General features: G+C 37.9%; 2 protein-coding genes across 2 annotated transcripts; both read right to left on the bottom strand.

The window, feature by feature from the left end:
- Positions 1-1,429: 1,429 nt before the first annotated feature.
- LOC109156969 (RNA polymerase II transcriptional coactivator KELP-like) lies at positions 1,430-4,434 on the bottom strand. The gene is made up of 3 exons (XM_019304852.1): positions 3,919-4,434; positions 2,984-3,089; positions 1,430-1,729 (listed from the first exon to the last, which is right to left on the bottom strand). The coding sequence occupies exons 1-3, from the start codon at positions 4,246-4,248 to the stop codon at positions 1,635-1,637; spliced, it is 531 nt and encodes a 176-aa protein (XP_019160397.1). The 5' UTR covers positions 4,249-4,434; the 3' UTR covers positions 1,430-1,634.
- Positions 4,435-7,113: 2,679 nt separating this feature from the next.
- On the bottom strand, positions 7,114-10,274 carry LOC109156976. Its single transcript, XM_019304859.1, has 4 exons — positions 9,816-10,274; positions 8,036-9,375; positions 7,589-7,674; positions 7,114-7,473 (listed from the first exon to the last, which is right to left on the bottom strand). The coding sequence occupies exons 1-4, from the start codon at positions 9,985-9,987 to the stop codon at positions 7,245-7,247; spliced, it is 1,827 nt and encodes a 608-aa protein (XP_019160404.1). The 5' UTR covers positions 9,988-10,274; the 3' UTR covers positions 7,114-7,244.
- Between the last annotated feature and the right edge of the window lie 6,519 nt (positions 10,275-16,793).

Genomic DNA, 16,793 nt, shown 5'->3' with positions numbered 1-16,793 from the left:
CTTAACTAAGGGAGTGTTAATTGTAAAAATAAACAAGCATTTTCGTGTATATATATATATACGCCAAGTTCAAAAGTTATATATTATTTGTTGGTGAAATCAACTTTTTCTTTTTTTTTATAACTTTTTAAACAATCTTTTATAATTTTCAAATTTAAACCTTTTTCCTAGTAACACTTTTAGTGTAATTTTTAAATGCTTTTATTTTGTATATGAATACTAAATAAAATAAATAAAAAATTGGATTGTGAATAGGAAGAAATTAAAAAGGAGAAGGTGGGAGTATATATATGACAACAACCCAATGATTCCTTCACAAATCACAAAGTGACAATAAAAAGTGGAGAAATTTGAATCCACATATCTATCCATGGGGAATTGCTCTCTCAAAGCAGTAGACAATGTAACCAAAGACCGACAGATTCCGGCCAACTGTTACACCTCGGAGGCCCCAAATCAGTCCGACAACTCCTCGCCGAATTCCCCGGCTACAAGCAAGTATGGGTTTCCTCAATAACCTTTACGGCATCTACATAGATATCCTTTACCGCAAACAAGTGAGTTGACGCAGTCAGTATTTGAGTCACATATGTGCTTTTTTTGAGATTTCCAATTGACCAATCATATACCATCGGATATTATACTCAATTCCAAAGCCGCAGTTGAACCCACTGTAGCTCCGCCCATGAGAAAGATAATTGTTGATGAACGTAACTAACAATGGTATATATACAGCGTTCATATTCCCTTGCCACTCGGATGGATATAAATGTTGTACAATATGTCACATGGTGCCCCTGTCCCATTTTCCCCAATTCATTCACTTTTTATTAGGTATAGGTTGGGAATGAAGATCACCCTCCTTAAAATGGAACATTAGGCAAGAAAAAATGACTGAAAAACCATGATATGTACCCACTTAGAGAAAAAAGTACTCGGGAGCGGACCTACAGTGGGAGCAGTGGAGTCAGCCCACACCACCCCACCCCACCCCACCCCTCCCCTCCCCTCCCCTCCCCTCCCCTCCCCTCCCTTATATAACCCTTATATGTATATGTTTATATATAGTAAAAGTTTTAGTATAAATATTAGAAAATAGACAAATGTAAGGTTAGCCTAATTGGCTTAGCATGTGGTTGAACTTAAGGTAGGCTAGGGTTCAAATCTTCTCATATGCTTTCAACACTACCTTTGCACATTTTCACTATTATTAATAGTGCATATTGCTTCACTATTATTTTCACCTTTTAAGTGTTTCATTTTTTTTTCTAATTATCAATTTTGCTTTAATGTTTTGCCCCCGCTGAAAAAAAATTCTGGATCCGCCACTGAAAGTACTGCTCTGGAAACCAGTTAAAGAGGCAGGGAGAAAATGGCAGGACATATGTTTATACATTACATGCTAACACATATAATATCACACACACAATGAAGAGAATGGAACATGGCATACTAGTTCATTTGGCATGACTGAAAAACCATGATATGTACCCACTTAGAGAACAAAGTACTGCTCTGGGAACCAGTTAAAGAAGCAGGGAGCAAATGGCTGGACATATATTACCCATACTGTTCTAAGAACCATAGTGAAAGAACATGGATACATGGTTCTATTACTAATAGAACCGACCACCTCAATCTACCCTCGATTCCATTTTCTTGATAGCTTTATCAATTGCGGGAAGGTTCTTCATGAATGATGCCCATTGCTCGGCAGTCAAGCTTATTCCTGTGGAAAGCAATATGAAATTAGTGTCAGTTCTCATTCACAGTATTATTAGAAAAGGATGAAAAACGAATCAGATGAAGATATTAACAGTGGAAAATGTAAACACAAGGGCAGCAACTACTGCTCTCCAATACAGTGGAGAAAGGGAAGAGGCATTCTCAAGCCTCCTTGCAAATCTCCATTGAAAGTGGAGGCATGATCTAAATGTAAAACCAAACTCACATCTAAGAACACGAAGTTTTGCTCAAGCGTAAGCCAATGCATTGCAGATCCTTAGATCCATGCCACAGAATATCTATCTAAAAACATAATAAGTTCCAATCTAGGTTATACCCCTAGTTTATGTCTGTTTTTTCTGTTAATATTTTTTGTACCTTATGCTATAAAAGTTGTACTACATAATTTTTTGGACAAAAGTATCCCTCTGCCGTTATAACTTCTGTATTTTTCCACATTATTATTACAATGTACATGCATACACAATATTTTCTTTTTACATCCTTCAATGGCAAGTTTGAATTCATTTATGTTTTAATTAAAATGTTACCATAGTTATATTTAGTAATTTATCATTTCTATAATTATTACCTCAATAATATTAATATGAATTATACAATTATATATATATATATATATATATATATATATATATATACACACACACACACACACACACACATTATTATTTTTAAAAAATTAATATAACTAAGATTTTAATATTTAATTTTAATATTGGGCATATATTTTTTGCGCATCGCGCATATAAAATACTAGTAAGATTAATATGGGTGAAGACTATTCAAACAGACAATTAGCAACTCGGTCGATTCACATTTTACATGATGAGAAAGAAATGTGGTCCTAACAGAACCCCAAATCAACAATTAACCTAATCCCAAAAATTTGTGCTTGGGTTAAGATTTATAAAAGCACAAACCTTCAAAGAAGAAAATAGATTTGAATATCAACAAGTAAAAAGACACCAACTTTCCCCACAGTACTGACAGAAATAAGCATCAATTAACACGCGTATAATCAATCTGGCTCAGAACCAGCATCTTGTACATGATTAGCGAGAATATAGTCTTCCATTATACTTTATTAATGGAGATTGCTACCCATTTGATCAAAGAGGAAGACTTGATGATTGCAACAAAAAATTGAACACAACCAAAAAATGTCAGGCTGGTATTTTAACTTCTTAAATACATAGAAACACATCAGAGAAAAAGGCATCAAACATTTAATTATTACCTTTAGATGTAGGAAGCTCTTTTCCATCTTTCCAGTAGTATTCCCTTAAGGACACCAAAGTCTTCCCTCTAAAATCAGTTATTGTCACCCTTCTCTTCTTATTCAACTGCACCAAAGCACAGCAAAACCAAACATTTTAATTTTGTTAAGAAAATAATTTTGTATTATATTATACTAAACACACAATTCCAATCAATTTAAGGGTTATAATATGGGTAATGCAAGATGTACCAATTTTTTTTATAATAGATATGTGTACTATCCGGTAAAGGATTTGATTAACTCATGCTGGATTCACAAAATTCATAGGTAGCTAATAAATAGCAATGTTTCAAAAATCGCGCCTAGGCGCTAGGCGTGGCCGGCCCACCTAGAATTTCGGCAGAATCACCGTTCTAGGCCGCCTAGAAGGTCGCGGCGGACTAGGCGGGCGTTTAGGCTGCCTGTTAGCTGTTTTTCCATGTTTTTTAATATTTTAATACTAACTATTAAAGTATTAAATAATTTTTTTTTTAAACTTCTTTAAAAAAAATGGGGACGCCCTAAGGAATGCCTAGCGGCTTTTGCAACCTTGATAAATAGAATGGAAAATGCTTATTTCCCCTTATAGTAAAAGCATTTTCATTGTTGGAAAGAATGATTTAGCTTTTCTTCTAACTCAGTCGGTAAAGAAATGATGTGAAAAGCGAAGGGTACCTAGCATTACTCAAATAGTATTAACAATCTAGTAGCATTTTTTTCTTCGTAATACAATGCTTTAAACCCTAAATTACTAGTCTTAATAGTCTAAAACACACAATAATCACAGCCAAATCGAAGTTGCGAGTTTATAATTGCTTATAACTATTTCAGTTAACTGCATTACCAAAGAATGGCGAAAAAAGCACAAAAATTAAGAAATAAACCGGTTGAATTCAAAGGTAGGACTAGCTTACTCGGCAAATAATGAGGTCACCGTCGTCATCGTACTCTTTGGTGGATCCGCCGTCACCATGGCGGGGCTTTTTCTCATCCTCGGATTCTTCCTCCTCCTCCTCCTCCTCCCCTTCTTCGTCCTCTTTTTGCTCAGCTTTTTCCTGTTGCTCGGCGAGGTACGACTCGACGACCTTGCGAACAAACTTCTTATGAATCGGTTGGGAGAGGTCCATACCTAGCTTCTCAGATGCGGATTTACGGACCATGAACTCCGTGATTTCGTCCATGTTTGAGGATTTTAGGATCTCCAAAACTGTTTCAGAGATTGTGGTTTCTGTTTCAGCATCCATGATTTTGCTTAATAATTTGAATTCGCCGCTTCTGTATTTCTGATTCTGGAAGATTGAAGGCCGGGAGAGCAGTCGCAGCTGCAGAATCGCGTACAGAGAGACAGAGTCCAGAGAGGTCTAACCTAGGAATTGCTCCTTTACCGGTTTTGTGCGTCCCAGAACTGTATTTCTGCCCTGGTATTGACTTAACCCGACTCACATAAAGTGGTATTTTGTTGAGACAAATTATAACATGAATTACGATATACCTTGCATTATAGATTCTGATTTAAAAATAATTTTGAGATTTTATATTTGTAATTGACACATTTTATACTTGCACTTAATCGTTTTTATAGTTGTAAATAAATTAAAGACATATCACATTATAATTAAAAACACATAACATTATAACTACAAACTATTAAATGCATGTATAAAATATGTTAACTGCAAACACATAACATCTTAACTAACTTCTTATGTATATGATGTATGCTTTCAATTTGTTAACAAGTACAGAAATTATTAACATTAAATATAAAATGTGTTAACTGTAGACACATAATTTTTGGGTCAAGATTTACCCGGCAATATAAATCATAATCCATGGTATAACAATTGTATTTTGTTACTTAGCGGGTAGGGATAGAATATTCTCTATTGCTGATTCAATACTATTTTGAATCTTAAAATAGTAAGATAGTGATTTAATAAGGAATGATATCTTTTTTTCTTTTTTTTTTTTTTGAAAATTAAATGGAAATCTTTCATTAAAATAAATGTTCAATACAATGAGGGATAGTAGTAATCCAACAAGATATGTCACTATGAGAACGTGCATCTCTCGCAAAAGCGTGAGCAAACTTGTTTAGTGTTATCTGAAAATATAAAAATTAAATTACCTAGAATATAATTATAGGTTGATTCGTTTCCATTGTCATCCCTAGTTCAAGGGTAACATGAATCATAGCCTTTAATCATCATTCTATTTAGTGGAATAGTATGATTGTGGTCCCATTATAGATCGTTGATACATATCTTATAATTTATCGAAAAATACTATATGGATTTCCATTCTTTATTCTTAAATTTTATTCTCACAATCAAAAATTTGATTTTAATACTTTTTCTAGGATCCACGTGACCACATGAAAAAGATAGTCTATTAATGTCCATTGCATCATGAAATAAAATTGAAAGAATAGGAATTAAGAATACATGTAATAGAAGTCAAATTTACCTTTACCACTACAGCTCTAGAGGGGGCAAAGATTGTAATGGAACAAAAACAAAAAGAGTGGACAAAAATATGGCACTTTTGAAAACTGGACGAAAATAGGAAAAGATCCTTTGGCAAATGCGTTTGATGTCAAATAATTTTGTTTTGTGTTTGTTTGACCGCGAAAAAATATAAAAACAAAATAAAATTATCTGACATCAAACGCATTTGTCAAATGATATTTTCCTATTTTTGTCCCCTTTTTAAAAGTAATATTTTCTTATTTTCGTCCCGTTTTTAAAAGTGTACTATTTTTGTCCACTTATTTTGTTTTTGTTCCATTATTACCATTTTGGCCTTGCTCTAGAGTATGGTGGTGGCGGCTTTGGAATTGACTATTGAGATGCAATTCTTTTTAGTAGGGAAAATACTTGATGTACTTCCATTTTATACTCTCAATTTGTACTCTCTCTCTCACATGTTCTTCATGTAAACACTTTTTATGGACCCACATGATGAAAATAATTAATCCTGATTTGCCACCTCAGGGATTAGAATTTGAGAGTCTATGTAGTAGAACTCTTTTAGTAGTTATCTCATTTTTTTCATTTGGACTCAAATGCCCTTAATTTGTATTTCATTTTTTCACTTTTCTTCTTTTTCTATTTGCTTTTCCATTTGAGTAAATACTAAATATACCCCTAGTTTTTACTTTATATTACATAGTATAGTATTTTTCTTCATTTCTTTTTTTTTTTCTATTAATAAAATCACGATGCATGATAGGAATTTTAATCCTTAAAGTCCACCTACTACAATGTAAATGAAGAAATCTCAAAGGAATTAAAGAGATATAAGGAAATCAGAACATTTGTATCATCATATCCTTAGAAATCTAAAGAAATAGAGTATGGAAGGTAATTTGACCTTCAAAGAAATCAATGGAGGGGGAAATCATGTTTATATAACCAATTTAGCTATCAATTCGGGCAAAACCATGTTAGTTTTTTACTTCCAAAAGGTTGAATTCAAACCCAGGAGGCCCACATCCCGGTCTAACAGAACATTTGGGAGGATATAAATCACAGTGACTCAATGGCTCAGCGGAGAGGGCAAGATGCTGGTGCGTGCGTAGAAAGGATCTGTCCACTTTAGGCAGATCTCCGCTACTGAGGTCTCGTCTCCAAAATACTACTTACTGAACCGGTGAGTTAAACTTGTGCGGGCTAAGCGATGTTGTTAATTTGATGAGGGAGAGAGATGTACATAAATAGAGACACTAGATATTCATTCCAAATTTCACCCTTAAACTCCCAACTAAACTGTGCCTCCTCCCATCTCCAGGAGCTCTATTTGAATGATCTGATAGCCCTGATTCAGTATTAATCATTTGTGGTTTCAATTTTATACCTGAAAATATGAAATTTTTTTATTTTTTTTAATCAAGATTTTTGCACCTCACAAATTCAGAAGCCTGTGCAGAAAAGAATCGATAGATACCATGCCCAGTAAAAATGTTTCCATCTAAAAACACTGTGAACCAATGAATGACTGTAAAGTTACAAGAATTTAGTAAGCAAGGCCATTATTCATATATATATATATATACCTGAAAAAAAAAAAAAAAAAAAACTCAATTCTACAAGTGAATTACAACAAAAATGAAAAACTCAAAAGCTTTCTGACCTCAAAAGCATGAATGAAGTACATTATAATAATGAATCCTAAATCTAATGCTAAGGTTCAGCTGTTTACAAGGTCAAGTGTTTCCTAAATCTATGGTCTCAATCTACCTCTAAAGCAGTGTTATGAATATAGTCATACTGCTGCTAACAAGTATCAAAATCCAACCTCGGCTCGTCCTTAAAACGTTGTCCGACATTGGGGACCCGAACAACGTCAACACCATCTCCGAAACTAACTTAAAAAGAGCAATGCAGGCAAAAGAGAAGCTCACTGCAAGCACGGCGAGCTCTTTCTTTTCCAAGCTCGCTTGATCGCTCACGACTTTTTCTATATCCGATCTGCAAATGAGTAGACGGGGAAAAGATAAGACAACGATGTTTATTTATAACAAAAACACAAGAAAACTAAGAAATTTAGAACAAATTAAAGATGTTTGCTTCAAAAAACATTTACCTCAGCATGCCGTTTTCCTTGATCAATAATTCCAGTTGAGTCGAAACGGAGGCTTTCCATGTCTCAAAGTCGGTAACTCCTTTTTCCTGACGAAGAAAAGTAGATTTACTTCGCCATATCTGTTATAATCTAAGATTGGGTCAAGGTCACTCAATTGGGCTATAATGCACGTGGGCAAAAGATCGAATCCAATCAATTAGCTAGTCTGACACATTGCCTTATATCTGTTATAATCTAAGATTGGGTCAATGTCACTCAATTAGGCTATAATGCACATGAGCAAACCACACAAAAAGATCAAATCCAATCAATTAGCTAGTCTAACCCATTGCCCTTATAAACCCAGATATTCTGTCTTATTTTTTCAATGTGGGGCTCTTAACAATATCGAAAGACTAAGCATACATACTTTCTTCATATAATATATAATTATATAGTAATACGCACCATGATCTCTTTCCATTCCAAGAGAGTCTTGATCTCCAATTTGTTCTTCTCAAGTAGCACTGAAAGCTGAGACATCTCTTTGTCTAGCTCGGGCAGAAATTCTCCTTGCCTTCGGTTCAGTTCTTTTATATACTCCTCCAGCACAGATAAGTTGAGCTCGAGTGATCTCACCTTCTGCAGCAATATCTTAAGGACAGCATCCCCGTGAATTCTGCTATTTGGCGATTGCCTAACTTTCACGGGATCGGGAATGGTGTTTGCAGTCGATGTCTTCTTTAACCCGTCAACTTTAACCTTTTTCCCTTCATCAGCATTCTCGGCTCCCTCATTGACGGATTCAATCACGGAACGAGCATCGTCTTCCCGTTTTCGGTTGGTGGAACCCGCTTCTGGTATTATAGAAGGTAACGCAGTTGAATTCGGATCTTGCAATTTATTCGTGGAAGGTTCTCCGGAAGTGACAATAAGATCCTCTAGCATTTGTTCGATTGCATCTACACCGTACACCTCCACGACGCTCAACGTGCAATAAAATTCCGAACCGTAATGGCTAAGTAAATTCAACCTCAAGTATCTAACCCATTTCGGTTGAGGCAGCTTAAAGCATTGCAAATGCTTAACATTTTCGGCGACAAACGTCCCTAACGGTTCCCATGCCTCACTCGGGTACACTAAACTACCCAACAACTCGAATTCTTTGAAATTGGAGGAATAGTGCTCAAAGTTGGCTATTTTTATGACATCGATCAAAGTTTCGTGAGCGAGCTCGATGACAACATATTTCCAACTTACGGAACAAGGGTTCCGGAGATATTTATCGTGGTCCTTCCCCAAGATATTGTTCGCTCCCTTTGCTTCCTTATTATGCGCCACCACTTTAGCACCCTTGGCGGCCGAGGCATAATTGTACGGCGTTCCATCGGGCTCGAGCCGATGGGTGATGTTGCCAAGAGGGCTCGGGGCATCCCACCCCTTTGCTTGCTTCGTAATGTTTCTCAACTCATCGAGATTAGGATACGTTAACTGACTCCTACTGTTCAGAGGCTTCTCCGTTTTGTTCCTATCGAGCGGTCCGAGTGGTTGGATTTGGCACATTAGCGCGGTGTAACCCAAAACACTCGAGATAACATCTTCCACTCCACTCATTCCCTGAAGTGAGTACTCACCACTCGAATTACCCGGAGCAGATTCTTTAAGAATCACGGTCACATTCATGTCTAAATGCAATTCGTTTTTACAATTCTTCCGCCCCCCTTTCTCTAATGGGAAAAGGAAATTGGAAAAATTTGTTTCAGAAACAACAGAATTGCATCCACTCTCATTATAGGCCTGCAAGTCACCTGCAAAATCAAATCCTTTCCTAATTAACTAAAGATTTCCATTCATAACAGAACACCAAAAGTTATAGATTCATTGATTTTATCAATCATCCATGTTCAAACTGCAGAACAATTGAAGTAATTACACAACCTAATCTAAGTTTTGCCAAGAACAAACTAGTTTCAGAATTTTAAAGAGAGAGCATTCCAAGCACCAAATGAGCAAAACTAACAAAAAAAAAACATTCCTTTTTAAAGAAAAGAAACACCAGAAAGAATATGAAGCTTCAAAACATTAAACAAGACAAGAAACCCCCCTCTTTTCTTAAACTTTCCACCCAGAAAAAAACCAACAAGAAAGGTTATCCCCAAACTACAGGAAAACACCATTCAAGACTTCAAAAATCAAGATTAGAGAAATGGGTATTCAAGAAAAAGGGTGAAAAATGAGAGAAAAATACCATGGTGATTGCCCCGAGTTAAGCCGAAAGCAGAATAAAGCAAGAAAAGAAGACACCAGAAGGAAAAGAACAAGGGCAGAGACAGCTCACAAAAGCTCTCCCCATTCTTCTTGTCCTTGCGGTTGTGAAGGGTGTTCTTCACACATTCAACGTTGCGAGACAGCTTCCTCATCTCTCTCTCTCTCTCTCCCTGTCTCTCACTGGCTCATCATCAAGAACACAACAAAAGACTGAGGTTTGGATTGTTTTCCTACGCAGGTGAGAGATCAAAACATCTAGGAAACTGGGAAATTTTTTTTTGTGTCTTTTATTGTTCCCGAATTTGTTGGGAGAAATTTCGTGGGCTTTGTGGAGAGTGTGGTGCGATCCTCAGGAAGCGCTCACCGGGAACAACGAACCTTTACCATTTGTGTCTGACGTCTTTTAATTTACGGGAAAATAAATAATACAAAATCATCTCACGTAGACCATCAGTTTCTTTCAGCTTTTGTTTTAGGCCAAGTTTTTGGTGTGGTTTTTGTGGAATGAAGGTATATGTGAAAGAGAGAGGGAGAGGAGAGGAAAAAGAAAAGAAAAAAAAATTTGCAAAGAGTTAATTTTTACTTGAATAAGTAAGCCCTACCAAGTGTAAAAATGACTTGCATTTGGTCATGGCGCAACTTAGCGCCCAGTCGGGCGCATTAATTTGATGTTTTGTTTTCCAGATTTTTTTTTCTTTTTTTCTTTCCTCACATCTTTTTTTTTTTTTTTTTTTTTTTTTTTGATCTGAAGGGAGGGTGGAGACCCAAAGAAACTAGCAAAGATTCGTCTCGCCATTAATGGCTCTGAGGACTCTTCTGGGAAAAGTGGCTCCCAACCAATCCTGATCGATCGTCTCACGCACCTTTTGGGGAGACTCCGTAAAAACTTGAAGTCCTATCGGACGGGAAAGCGCCATCTTGGCCATGGTATCAGCCGCCCGATTCTGTTCCCTGTATACGTGCACTAAGACCACTTCATGGATACTCGCCGCTTCATGAACGACTCTCTGAATGACATTATTGCCGCTTGCAACCCCTTCAATGGCTGCGTTCATCATCTCCACCATCTTTTTAGAGTCGCTTTCCACAATCAGCTTGGTGACGCCGTAAAATTTCGCGCCGCAGAGACCCATAAGGATGCCCCAAGCCTCCGCATCATCTCCGAAGCAGCGTCCAATCCGATGAATGTAACCTCGACACCAGTCCCCTCTCGGATCCCTGAGGAGGCCCCCACAACCCGCTTCTCCAGTTCCTTTGTTGTAGCCATTAACATTCAACTTTAACCAACCACTGGATGGCTTTCGCCATCCTCCCTGAGACACTGCAGGCGGTAAACACCCCGTCGCTGGGTCCCATTTCTTTGCAAAAGCCGCTTTGACCTCCGTGTCGTACCTCGTAAGCCACTCCATCTTCTGCCCAAACCCCATCGATCGAGAGTTAAAAACCTCGTCATTGCGCCACCGCCATATCCACCAGAGTCTTATGCAAAACCGCTTTGGCCAGTCCTCGTCAAAACCCCATTTCGCAGCCCCCTCCAAGTTCAGCTTTAGCCAAGACGACCAGTCCAGGCCATTGAGCTTCGCTGCAGTCCGTCTAAATAGAGATGATTCCCATATTCTCACCACTGACGGGCAGAGTCTGAACAGATGTGTGAGGTCTTCGATCTGACCTGCACAGAGAAAACAACATGCATTAGTCGTTAGTTTGCATCGAGCCCTCTCTGCGTTAGTAAGGATTTTCCCATGCGTGACCAGCCATAAGAACATGCAGATCCTTGCAGGGATCCGCAACCTCCACAGCCGCCGCCAGTCGTCAGTCACGGCGTTCCCCTCATTCTGCACGATCAAGTCATATGCTGACTTGACCGAAAACCTCCCACCTTGGTCAGGTCCCCAGCCGATATCATCTTCAGTGCGCCCATCTGCCAGCACGAAACCGGCCAGTTTGTCCTTCGTAGCTGCTGGTAGCAGATGGTCTAAATCTTCCCATTTCCAAACACGATTAGCGTCCCAATATCTATCAACGGTAGCATATAAGTCGGGGAGACTTATCGGGGATCGCATCTGCTCGTATAGCTCACCCGGCTCAATCCACTTGTCCATCCAAAATTTCGTAGCTTTCCCATTATGAACGACATGCCTCACACCCTTTTCCAGCGTATCGCTAGCTGCAGTGATTCCCCGCCAAACATTTGAAGCCTTCTGTGACCTCCTTGACTCTGTACCCACAGTTCCCATCCTCAAGTACTTCGAAGTGAGAACTCTGGCCCAGAGGCCGGTTGCCTCCTTTCTCAAACGCCACCCCAATTTAACCATGAACGCAGAATTCATCTCGTGCAACCTCTTGAGACCCAGGCCGCCCGCCACTTTCGGTGTTGTAACCAGGTCCCAGCTCGCGAGGCTCATCTTCTTGCATCCCTCTTTGCCTCTCCATATAAACCGTCGAGTGCGTTTCTCAATTTCCAAACAAATCCCTTTTGGAAGGGCAGCTGTTTGCATGGTATACACAGGAATCGCATTGAGCACCGACTTGGCCAGCACCACACGTCCCGCCAAAGACATGGTTTTGGCTTTCCAGCCTTCAAGGCGTCCAGATATTCTTTCGAGGAGGTCGGAATAGGTGTCGCGAGTGACGCGCCCATGTAACAAGGGCACCCCAAGATACTTTCCGAGATCAGCAGTGCGCTCAATATTAAGAGAACCCGCAATGTCTGAAGCAAGGTTCGGGTCCGTATTTTTTGAAAAAAGCACTTGGGACTTGCTAAGGCTTATCTTCTGACCTGACGTCGCGCAGAAATGGTTCAGGTAGGCTTGAATTACCTCAACTTGGTCGTGGGAAGCCTCCGAGAATAGCACCATATCATCTGTAAAACAAAGATGTGTTAGAAGTGGGCCCGTAGGAGCGAGCTTAATCCCTTTCCACCTGTTTTGCTCGGCTTCTGAGACAATTAAAGACTTAGCCTCTTCATGCAAAGGACAAAAATAGTTGGAGGCATCGCATCCCCCTGCCTTAGCTTATGCCCCTCGCTGGTCGAAACGGCTCAAATAAGTAAGCCCCACCAAGTGTAAAAATGACTTGCATTTGGTCATGGCGCAACTTAGCGCCCAGTCGGGCGCATTAATTTGATGTTTTGTTTTCCAGATTTTTTTTCTTTTTTTCTTTCCTCACATCTTCTCTTCCTTAATCACACCTTCAAAAATATTTTTGTTTCTATTTGATTACAGAGTATTTTATAAATTATTTTATTATGTTTTCTTATCTGAAAACTTTTTCTTAATTGCAAGTAAATAGTTAATTTTATTTTGTATCCTAGATTTATAGGCAGCAGTCCATTTTTAGTCCTTTAGAACATCCTCATTTGGTCCTAGTATTATGGCATGACCATTTTTGGTCCACCGTCAACAAAATCGTTAAAATGTCGTTAAAGAGTAAATTTCAATTTTGGTCCTATGACTATTACGATCTTATTAATTGCAATTCATAACTTTCAAAACTGTTAATTTAGTACGTTAACTATTTAATTTTTATTAATTTTGGTCACTCCGACGAAATTAGCCACAAGAAGTACCCGAAAATATTTATAAGCTAAAATAATGGGGGCAAATTTTGTCTTTTTACTCCAAGTTCTTCTGTTCCTTCTCCTTCATCACGCATTCATGCTCTAGAATTTGCAAAATGACGAAGTCGAATAAACGCCTTCAATTCCATCACCAAATTCTTTAATTTGCGCTTTACCATGTCAGAAATCCACACCCACTTGCTGATGGAAAAGTTGATAAACCCATAAACTCCGACGGTTGCGGTGGTGATTCGAGTCATACTGCTCCGTTGGTGGTGATCCAAGTCTACTTGTTCCATTTATATATCCTCCATCCGTAGACTTACTAGTCTCTTTCTCTTTTCATCTAATTCCCAGCACCACACTCTTCAGTTTCTTTCTTGTCGTTTTACTTTTTTCTTTAGTAGTTTCATTTGTTTGAGGGCACTTTGATCGGTTCTGTTCTTCCCCTCCCTCGCGCTTGTCGTCAATGGCCTTTTCTGAGCTTTTGTGAGTGTGTTTCTTTCTTTCTAGAGGTGAACGGCGACGTTTGGTGTGGAATGCTGACTGTGGAGGCCGCCGACGTTAATATGGAAGTATTCTCCGATTCGGACTCGGATCAGTCATGGGTCTCGGCTGCCGGTGTTCTGCAGCGACCGAGCGGCTCAGGCACAGTCGTCGGAAGTAGGAAGGAAGAGAAATAGAAGTTAAAAAGACAAATTTGCCCCTATTATTTTAATCTATAAAAATTTCCCGCCGGTAATTTGGTCGAAGTGACCAAAATTGATAAAAATTAAATAATTAAGGTACTAATTAACAGTTTAAAAAGTCGTGGATTACAATTAACAAGACACAATAGTCAGATGCCAAAATTGAAATTTACTCTGTCGTTAAATACAAAAGTATTTCGATCTTTTTTATACAAAGTGGATTGACCTATTATATTTTTATTTTTATTTTTTTTTTTTGAAAAAATTTCATAATTGAGGACCTAAATGTCATTGTATTTTACTGAATTTAAACGGTTTTGTTGATGAAGGACAAAAAATATCATGTCACAATAATACTAAGACTAAAGGAGGATGTTTTGAAAAAAAAAATGACTAAAAGTAAATTTTCACCTATAAATCTATCACCAAAAAAAAATAACTTTGCAAATAAAATATTTTTTTTTCTTTGTTTAATTGCAGGTAAAATACCTGTTTATATCATGCATTCATGTGGGAAATATTTAATTTAATTAGTTAGAAAACTCGTACTATTATGTAGTGCATGCATTAAATAAATTATATTTTTGTAAAAGTTTTGTGTCGGTCCGATCTAAAGGACGTTGACAATAATAAAATGTATAATCTTCATATACAAAAATTATATTTTACTATCTTGACTATCTTTTTTGATAAAACATTTATATTAAGAACCATTAAATGTCACGTCATTTATTAAAGCAACTTAATCTCCATTACCTTGCATCCAGTGATCATTACCCGTGCACAGTTACAGAACCCGCCACCTGTTTGTTAAAATGTCGCAAAGACATTTTCTGGTCCACCAAAACTCAATCTGTTTTAATATATATATATATATATATATATATATATATATATATATATCTCAAATTTTGGTTAAGGCTCTACAATGGGCCTGGAAGTTAAGATTTCTCATGTTCCCCGCGAGAACAATAAGGTGGCCGATATGCTTTTTGGGGTTGCGGTCAAGAAGCTTTGCAATTGGATTGAGTTCAAGGAATCTGTCGTAATGTAGTTGCATTACAATTGTGAAAATACAAATGTGATATTTTAAAAATAAACATTGCAAATTAATCTGTCGTGTTTGCTCAATAAACTCATTTAATGTTACCCAATCTATCTACTATCTATCTACTATATACTATACTAATAAGAGCCCAAGAGAGTTAGGTCTATAATGGGTAGAAAAAATGGCGGTCACAGATTTTAATCAAATGAATGGCTCAGATTAATTAAAAGATTGATCAGATTTAAATTTTACACTAAAATTTCCTAAAATACCCACACACCGTTACTAATTCCGTTAAAATTTTAAGAATTGCCGTTAGTTCACCGTTAACTTACTCATTGATTTCAATAAAAAAAGGTCTTAGGTTCGAACCTCATCTCAATCAAAGTTTACATAATTAGTACTCTATTTTACTCTTATTAAATTATATAAATAATAATTTAGTAGTTACAACAAAAAATAATACATATGCATTTCTTTAATTTAGAATTATGTGTCCACAATGCTTTTATTAAAAAAATATTATTCATTATCAATCAATTAAATAAGATAAATAAATCATGACTATACTATATCTCTCTAGAATTCTAGGGTTTTGCTTCCTCTCCTAGGGTTAACTAGGGTTTCGCAATTTTCATATTTTCTTCCGGCAATCATTACCGGTTTCCAGCGATCAGGATTATTGCATCAGCTTCGGTTGGGATCTTGTTACGGATTGCGGCTTCGGCGATCAGGATTTGTGGAATTGCTGCTGGTTTTAAGAGTTGCAATTATTTATTCTTCAAAAAAAGAGTTGCAATTATTTCAAAGGAATTGTGGCTGCTTTATGTTTTGTTATTATTCAATAATAATTGCGGCTGTTTCGGATATTGTAGCTTTGGTATTGCTGCTGTTTCTTGGTAGGCAGTAAAACTGTAACGCAGGAGATCACATGGCGACCGAGGGGAATTCTGACCATGTTACGGCTTTGGCGGAGCGTTGGGCGGACATCGCCATCGACGATGAGGAGGATTGTTTCGCACTGGTTGATGAGGTGGAGGAGCCAGGTTCGGAACCGCCGGTGCAGACGTGGAGTATGGTGGGCAGATTTTTAACTGCGAAGTTAATCAAGTTAGAGTATATGAGGCAAGTTTTAGCTTCGGTTTAGCAACCGGTGATGGGGGTGACGGTCACGGAGATACAGAAGGGCTTGTTTCTATTCGTTTTCTTTCATAAAACGGATGTGGATTATGTACTGGATGGAGGGCCGTGGGCGTTTGAAAACAATACCTTGGTGTGTAGCCTGGTTGAGGATGGGGTGTTGCCGGTTAATGTGGTTCTGAATACGGTTGACATGTGGGTGCAACTGCATGATGTTCCTATGGGTTATACGTCTCAGCCGATTCTAGAGCAGATGGGTAACTTCATTGGAACTTTTGTTAAGCATGATGAGAGGTTTGTGGGGGCACCTTGGTTGGCCTTTTACCGTATCCCTGTATCGATCCCGGTGGATAAGCCGCTACGGAGACGTATGAAGTTGTTGAAACGTGATAAGACCACATGTTGGGTTAACTTCAGGTATGAGCGTTTGCACACTTTTTGTTTTTTCTGTGGATTGATGGGGCACTCGTATAAATTCTGTGTGAAGGCTCGGGTCTCTATGGTTCCGGTTGAACAATACCC

This window comes from Ipomoea nil, unplaced genomic scaffold (genome assembly GCF_001879475.1).
Source record: "Ipomoea nil cultivar Tokyo-kokei standard unplaced genomic scaffold, Asagao_1.1 scaffold2761, whole genome shotgun sequence".
Lineage (NCBI taxonomy): Eukaryota > Viridiplantae > Streptophyta > Magnoliopsida > Solanales > Convolvulaceae > Ipomoea > Ipomoea nil.
This window is presented reverse-complemented; position numbering and strand designations above follow the sequence as displayed.

What these genes read in the sequence shown, in the direction of transcription:
- LOC109156969 (XM_019304852.1), bottom strand. Translation starts at nt 4,248, where the DNA reads ATGGATGCTGAAACAGAAACCACAATCTCTGAAACAGTTTTGGAGATC. An exon ending in GTGACCTCATTATTTGCCGA is followed by an intron (nt 3,090 to 3,918) that starts GTAAGCTAGTCC and finishes GCTTTGGTGCAG; the next exon opens with TTGAATAAGAAGAGAAGGGT. An exon ending in AGAGCTTCCTACATCTAAAG is followed by an intron (nt 1,730 to 2,983) that starts GTAATAATTAAA and finishes TGCTTTCCACAG; the next exon opens with GAATAAGCTTGACTGCCGAG.
- LOC109156976 (XM_019304859.1), bottom strand. Translation starts at nt 9,987, where the DNA reads ATGAGGAAGCTGTCTCGCAACGTTGAATGTGTGAAGAACACCCTTCAC. An exon ending in TGGAATGGAAAGAGATCATG is followed by an intron (nt 7,675 to 8,035) that starts GTGCGTATTACT and finishes TTTCTTCGTCAG; the next exon opens with GAAAAAGGAGTTACCGACTT. An exon ending in AAGGAAAACGGCATGCTGAG is followed by an intron (nt 7,474 to 7,588) that starts GTAAATGTTTTT and finishes ACTCATTTGCAG; the next exon opens with ATCGGATATAGAAAAAGTCG.